At 46.7% G+C, this 7,889-nt stretch overlaps 1 protein-coding gene across 1 annotated transcript; it reads left to right on the top strand.

Moving 5' to 3' along the window:
* Nucleotides 1–3,810: 3,810 nt before the first annotated feature.
* Nucleotides 3,811–4,203, top strand: LOC105189424 (uncharacterized). Its single transcript, XM_011151510.1, has one exon. The coding sequence runs from the start codon at nt 3,811–3,813 to the stop codon at nt 4,201–4,203; it is 393 nt and encodes a 130-aa protein (XP_011149812.1).
* Nucleotides 4,204–7,889: the final 3,686 nt, after the last annotated feature.

Below are 7,889 nucleotides of genomic sequence, written 5' to 3'. Positions count from 1 at the left end.
AAGCACCCGGTAATGCGTCGGCCTATAGGCCGATATGCCTGCTGGACGAGGCGGGCAAGTTGCTGGAACGCATCATTGCCGACCGCCTCATCCGGCATCTGTCCTCGGAGGGGCCGAACCTCCACGACCGCCAGTTTGGGTTCAGGCCCGGGAGATCAACGCTGGACGCTGTCCAGTGTCTCCGGGGCCTGACCCGGGCGGTCGTGGAGAGGGACGGCGGGGTGTTGTTGGCGGTATCCCTGGATATCAGGAATGCCTTCAACACCCTGCCGTGGCCGGAGATCGGGCGAGCGCTAGTGCATCACGGTGTGCCCGCCTATCTCCGGCGCATCCTTTCGGCCTACTTCGGGGGCAGGGACCTCGCCTTCCCGATGGAGGGCGGGGTCCAGGACCGGCGCACCATGGAGCGCGGTGTTCCGCAGGGGTCCGTTCTGGGCCCCCTGCTATGGAACATCGCGTTCGACCGGGTGCTGAGAACTCCGCTCCCCCCGGGCTGCCACGTCGTCTGTTACGCAGATGACACTTTAGTGGTGGCCGGGGGGGAGAACTGGGGGGAAGCCCGCCTCCGCGCGGAGGCGGCACTGGCATCGGTGGTGGGCACCATTAAGGACCTCGGACTCTCGATGGCGCCCCAGAAGACCGAGGCCGTATATTTCTACGACCGAGGTCGAGGGGCGCCTCCGGAAACCGAGGTCCTCGTGGATGGCGTCCACGTCCGCGTCGGGCCGACGATTAAATATCTCGGCCTGACGTTGGACAGTCGTTGGAGTTTCGGGCCCCATTTCGGGAACCTGGCCCTCCGGGTGCGCAAAGCAGGTCTGGCGGTCGGCAGCCTCATGCGCGCCCAGGGGGGCCCGGGTTGGATGGCACGCCGCCTGTACGTCACGGCCGTGCTCTCGATCGCCCTTTACGGGGCGCCCATATGGGCGCCGAGCCTCTTGGTCTGCCGGAGGGGAAAACGCTCCCTCCGGCAGGCCTTGAGGCCCGTATTGATAAGGGCGATTCGGGGGTATCGGACCGTGTCGTACATGGCGGCGACCACCCTGGCCGGCGTCCCTCCCGTGGAGCTCCTTGCCGATGAGAGAAGTACTCTCTATTGGAAGGTGAGGGAGCTCCGCGCGGAGGGGACGCTAAGGGCCAGGGATCTAAGAGGCCTGAAGCTCCAGGCCAGGAACCGGACCCTTCGGAAATGGGAGAACGCTTTGTCCGACCCGAAGGTGTCCGGTCCCAAGACGGCAGCGGCTGTCCGCCCCTGCCTGTCCGAGGTGACAGGCAGGAGGGGACGTGGAATGTCATTCCACCTGGTGCAGATGCTGACCGGGCACGGATGCTTCGGTCGGTATCTGCACCAGATAAGGAAGGAGCCCACCACCCGGTGCCACCACTGCCCCATTCTCGAGGACACGGCGCATCATACCTTGTCCACATGCTCGGCATGGGACGAGGAGCGCCGTGTCCTCGAGGGGGCGGTGGAGTGCCGAAGGGGGGACCTCTCGCTCCCGCGCATGGTCAAGGCCATGTGCGGGAGCGAGGAAGTGTGGAACGCAGCGGCCTCCTTCTGTCGGGAAGTTATCTCGCAGAAGGAGGCCGCGGAGTGGGGACGTCGACCGGGAGTGCGTCGCAAGAGGCGGCGCACCGGTCGACGATCCCCGGGAGGAGGAATCGGAAGCGGACCCGAGGTGGCGTCGGCCAAGGAGGACTCACCTGTCGACAGCGACGGGTCGGGGACTCCTCGGCCGCCTCGGGCCCGCCACCATCCGCGCGGGGGGGACTGGGCTATCTAGATCCCCCCGCGCGGTCGGATAGGTAGGGCAAAGGGGGGGCGGTGTCCCGGTTTGGGACGGGCCCGCTCCCCCAAAGCTCTCCCCCCTTGACTAACAAGGGGGGCTAAAGGAGGAGGGGTGGGTGTCCTCTTCCTCCTAATAGGTGTGATCAGAAGGCCAACCGGTGGGGCAACCCACCGGGACCGCACCCTGGACTCCCTTAGTGGGACAGGGCGCGGTACGTTGATGGCGAGGGGCTCCCGGAGAGTCCTGGGGCCGGAGGGTTGGGGAGGGAATACGGGAGTAGTTACCCTGACTCCCCTCCTCACGGTCCGACAGGTAGACATCCCGCAGGGGTTTTAGTCGGTAAGAATCCGACATAACCCCCTCCCCCCCAAAGGGGAGGGGGTATCTATGATGGATTTCCCCTGCGTCACCAAAAAAAAAAAAAAAAAAGGTTATATCAGAGCTCGGCAAAGTTTACAACTTTCGGCCGATTCTCGGGAGCTATGCCTTCTATCTCCCTTTACCGCGCGGCGGATCCAACAACTGACGGTCGCGGCTCGCGACCTCAGGACCGTTGAGATCATAAAGAGCATCTATGTGGTGCCTACTAAAGATGCGTTCGGGGAGCGCGTCGATCAGCGCTAACGCGTCATTCAATCCCTGTACATGTAATGAGCGATAAAGATAGAATAACGTATTAACGTTGACAGTGCGCTCCTTTAACGCACCTCAAAGGCTGAAAAATAAATCTATCGATACAACTATATGTATAATATTTCGTACAAACTTGTACATATACTTGTATAAGCATATATATATATTTTCTTATATTTTTATAATTAGAAGGTAACATAATAGGTTTCCTCGTCACCCACGAGGTACTACTATTGCCGACGCGTTTTTTTTTCCCTATTTTTAAATAATTTTTGAAACTTAGCGCCGGTACCGCATCACAAGAGTAAAGTATCAATTTGCTGGCAGACTAAACTAAATGAGACAAAGAAGTCGGCTGGAACTAGCAGCAAACTGATACTTTACTTTTGTGGTGTGGTGCTAGCGCTAAGTTTCAAAAATTATTTAAAAATAGTTAAATGCCAGCACCCACGACGAATCTCATCTAAAGCGTTGAAACTATTGTAGAACTACCAAAAGAAACCCAGAAGTCGGCTGGAACTGCCAGCAAACTGATACGTTACTCTTGTGGTGTGGTGCTGGCGCTATGTTTCAAAAATTATTTAAAAATAGGTAAACGCCAACATCGCCGACGAAACCTACCTAAAGCGTTGGAATTATTGTAGAATTACTAAAAGAAACCAAGTAGTCGACTAGTACTGTCAGCAAACTCATACTTTACTTTTGTGGTGCGGTGCTGGCCTTAAGCTTCAAAAATTATTTAAAAATAGTTAAATGCCGGCACTCGCGACGAAACCTACCTAAAGCGTTGGAACTATTGTAGAACTACTAAAAGAAACCAATAAGTCGACTGGTACTGCCAGCAAACTCATATTTTACTCTTGTGGCACGGTGCTGGCCCTAAGTTTCAAAAATTATTTAAAAATAGTTAAAGGCCGGCACCCGCGACGAAACCCACCTAAAGCGTTAGAACTATTGTAGAACTACTAAAAGAAACCCAGAAGTCGGCTGGAACTGCCAGCAAACTGATACTTTATTCCTTGTGGTGCGGTGCTGGTGCTAAGTTTCAAAAATTATTTAAAATTGGTTAGAAGCCAGAACTTTTGCTAAAACATATCAGGAACTATAGAACTCTTCTAGGACTATAAGATTTCGTGCTTGAAATGGCATTTTTTGGAAATTGCGGTGCGACGGGAAGTTAGCACCTCATATCTTCAATCTGCCATTTTGTTAACTAATTCGGCGGTACTATTGACATAACCTATCAGGAACTGTAGAACTATTGTGGGTGCAAATAGTACTATCGTTAAAACTTACTGTGCTAAAAAATGAGGTGCCAACTTCACACCGGCGTATTACGGTGTTTAAGCAGTTTTAGCCCTTATCTCAAGAAGTCGACTCGGACAATATGGCGCAAGCAGATTCTGACATGGTGAACGACGACCTGAGTGAAGTGCTGGCGAACATGACACTCGTACATTTGAAGCAGAAATTGAAGCAGCGAAGATTAAAGACATCTAGATCAAAAAACGAACTGATTTCACGATTCGTACGTGCTATGCGGATCGAGCGCGGCATGGTAGGATCGAGCGAGAGGAGTAAAGACAGTGGCTCACATGATGACGAAAGCGACGACGAAGAAGACGAAAACGAAGGCGACGCAACGATTATTGAAAGAGAAGGAGGCGAGATTTCTAACGATAACATTCAGACGACAGCTGTTAGAAAGGGACAGCGCAGAAATGACAGTAAAAAAGTTACAGTCGGTATAAAAGAACGAAATATGACAAAGGAGAATTGAAATCAGATACTAACGTTTCGGGACATTGAAGAATCGCTAGAGATTTTTACAGGAGACGACAATATTAACGTAATGAAATGGTTACAAGATTTCGAAGAGATGGCCATACTGTATGAGTGGTCAGAAGATAGTCTACGCCAAATGTCTTTTGTGTGGTTCTGCGAGGTTGTTTGTTAATTATGAAAAGGACACGAAGACTTGGAAGAAATTACGGCGTGCGTTAATTGATGAGTTTGCTGAGATAATGGATAGTCACGCGGTACACCAGAAGTTGTCACGACGAAAAAAATCATCAGACGAATCGTTCCAAGTGTACATCTATAAGATGTTTGACATCGCAGTGCAGGCGAACGTCGACACCCGTTCTGTGATACAATATATTATCGAGGGTATCCAAGACGACGCTGTTAATAAAACCATATTGCATGAGGCAAAGACGTGAACTGAAAGAGAGGTTCATCGAATACGAAGCCATTAAAAGAGAAGCTAAGTTGAAGCAGAATCGCAATGTGAGGAAACACGACGAGAAGGAGAGGACCGTTCGAGCGGACGCAACAAGCTCTGCAGAAGTGAAGCGATGCTTCAACTGCAGCGGTAAGGACCATCTGGATAAGGCATGCCCCACGAAGGACAAAGGTGCTAAAGGCTTCAAATGCAACTATTACGGACACATTGCTAAGTTGTGCGCAATAACAAATGTATCGAAAGAAGCTGCGTATGTAGCTTCTGAGAATCCGTGTAAAAAACAATTAAAACAAATAGGGATTGCGAATCAATATTTTGTCAGCGTGATAGATACCGGCAGTGACCTGAGTTTAATAAATCGAAATTGTTATGAAAAGATAGGTTGTCCGCGTTTGAAAAACCAAGTATATTTCGACGGTATAGGCGCATTGAACAATAAGACACATGGTTCGTTTATGTTCAAATGGTTCAAATATCAAAATCGATAATGAAGTATGAAATCGTGTTCCATGTTGTTAATAATAATATAATAATAATAATAATATAATGAAACAAACGGTTTTGACTGGCGCCAATTTTCTGAACTTGGTAGAGTTGCACTCGGTGAGGGGCCATGTCACAATTCGAAAAGTTGCTCAGGATTTAACAAATAATTTGGATCTACCTGAGATATTAAGAATCGACGTGATAGACGAAGTAAATTCATTCGACTTTTCACACATTTCTGAGAAAGATGCCCGATTGGAGATAGAAAACATTGCCAGAAATTATGAACCTCAAAACGCGAGAGGTCGGTGTTAAGATGACTCTAGTTTTAAACAATGATATCCCAATCTATCAAAAATCACGTAGATTATCCCAGCCGAAAAGGAGGAAGTTGACAAACAATTAAACACTTGGCTAGATGATGGCATTATAAGACCGTCAAGTTCAGACTATCCAAGTCAGACTATGCCTGTCGTTTTAATAAAGAAAAAGAATGGCGATGTTAGAATCTATATAGATTATCGTAAGTTAAATAAGAAAATTATAAAAGACATACCCGCTACTGTTAATTGAAGACCAGTTAGACAGTTTACAAGGCTCAACAATGTTCAGTGTATTAGATTTGAAAAATGGATTCTTTCACGTTGAAGTAGCCGAAGATAGTAGAAAATGTACTTCTTTTGTGGTGCCGACAGGCCAGTATGAGTTCACGCGAATGCCATTCGGTCTTTGCAATGTCCTTGCGATGTTTCAAAAATTCATAAATGCCGTATTTCGAGATCTAGTTTCTAAGGGAATAATGTTAATTTATGATGTTAATTTATGGATGATCTCATCGTTCTGGCATACGATACTAAATAGGCAATTGGCAAACCTAAAATCCGTGATCAAAGTTTCGAGTCAGGCAGGTTTACACATAAACTAGCGTAAATGTCAATTTTTACAGTCGAAAATCGAATACCTTGGTCACATTACAGAAAACGGTACGATAAAACCTTCTAATAAGTCTAAAACAAAGCCGTTCTGAGTCTTCCAACTCCCAAATGCGTGAAAGATGTACAAAGTTTCCTTGGACTCACCGGTTAGTTCCGAAAATTTATTTTTGGTTTTATTCCACAATAGCGCGGTCGTTAACAAACCTTCTAAAAACCAATACCAAGTTTAAGTTCTAAAAGGACAAAGAGCTTCCCAAAGCCTGAAATACGCGCTAAGTAATAAACCTGTTCTGAGACTGTATAAAGTGGAAGCCGAGACAGAACTGCATACCGACGCATCTAAATATGGTTTTGGCGCAATTTTAATGTAAACAGATAATTCGGATAACATGTTTTACCCTATCTATTACGCAAGCGGGAAAACTTCTCAGATGGAGGAAAAATATACCAGTTACGAGTTGGAAGTACTTACGATTATTAAAACCCTAGATAAATTTAGAGTGTATTTGCTGGACATTCCTTTTAAAATCATTACAGATTGTAAAGTGTTTACGCAGACAATGAACAAAAAAAGTCTATGTGCATATGTAGCTCGATGGGCTCTTGCGTTAGAAGAATACAATTATGAGATCCAGCATAGACCAGGAAAAACCGTAAGTCACGTAGACCCTCTAAGCCAAAACCCTCTCCCAGAGACTTTGCTCATTAATGAAAGTGACGATAATCTTATTGCTAAATTTATGAAAACTCAAAGCGACGATAAAGACCTGCAAGAAATTATTAAGCTAGTATTACTTGGTAAGACCGAAAATTATGTAGTGCGTAATCAGCTGTTATACCAAGACAAAAACGACGAATTATTGTTAGTTGTACCAAAATTATTGCAGTCGTCGATACAAATCCGTCAGGCACACGGGCAAGGTCATTTTAGTGCTAGTAAAACGGAATCAATCATACGAAAAGATTACTGGTTCAAAGGCATGCGACCGAAAGTTGAGAGGATAATTGCTAGCTGTATCAATTGTATCCTTGCCGAGCGAAAGCAAGGCAAAAAGGAAGGTTTCCTTAACGTGATCCATAAAGGAGATTTACCACTCGATACGTACCACGTAGATCATGTAGGACCAATGCCCAGTACACGAAAAAACTATCGTCACGTTTTCGTTGTAATAGACGCATTCAGCAAATTTGTGTGGCTTTATGCTACAAAGTCGACCGATACTAAAGAAGTACTCGAACGTTTGCGCAAACAATCAGTTGTATTCGGAAATCCGCCGAGAATCATATCGGACCGTGAAACAGCTTTTACCGCTAGCGCGTTCAAGGAATATTGTGACGATGAGCGTATAGAGCATCTTCTTATAACTACAGGAGTCCCAAGAAGCAATGGACAAGTCGAATGTGTAAATCGAATGCTTATACCTCTACTACGAAGTTGTCAGCTCCGAAACATGAGGAGTGGTTCAAATATTTGGATTCCGCTCAAAAATTCTTAAACGCTACACTTAGTCAAAGTACAGGTTATTGTTAGTTGTACAAAAATTATTGCAGTCGTCGATACAAATCCGTCAGGCACACGGGCAAGGTCATTTTAGTGCTAGTAAAACGGAATCAATCATACGAAAAGATTACTGGTTCAAAGGCATGCGACCGAAAGTTGAGAGAACACCGTTTCAACTATTATTCGATACAAATATGCGTATAAAAGAAACCCTGCATGTGTATGAGTTGATAAAAAACGAATGGGAACGTATATTCGAGGAAGACCGCGATAGTATGTGAAAAAAAGCCAAAGATAAA

The sequence above is a fragment of the Harpegnathos saltator genome, unplaced genomic scaffold, assembly GCF_003227715.2.
Source record: "Harpegnathos saltator strain DR-91 unplaced genomic scaffold, Hsal_v8.6 scaffold130, whole genome shotgun sequence".
Taxonomy (NCBI): Eukaryota; Metazoa; Arthropoda; class Insecta; order Hymenoptera; family Formicidae; genus Harpegnathos; species Harpegnathos saltator.
The sequence above is the reverse complement of the archived record's forward strand: the minus strand, read 5'-3'. Positions and strand labels throughout refer to the sequence as shown.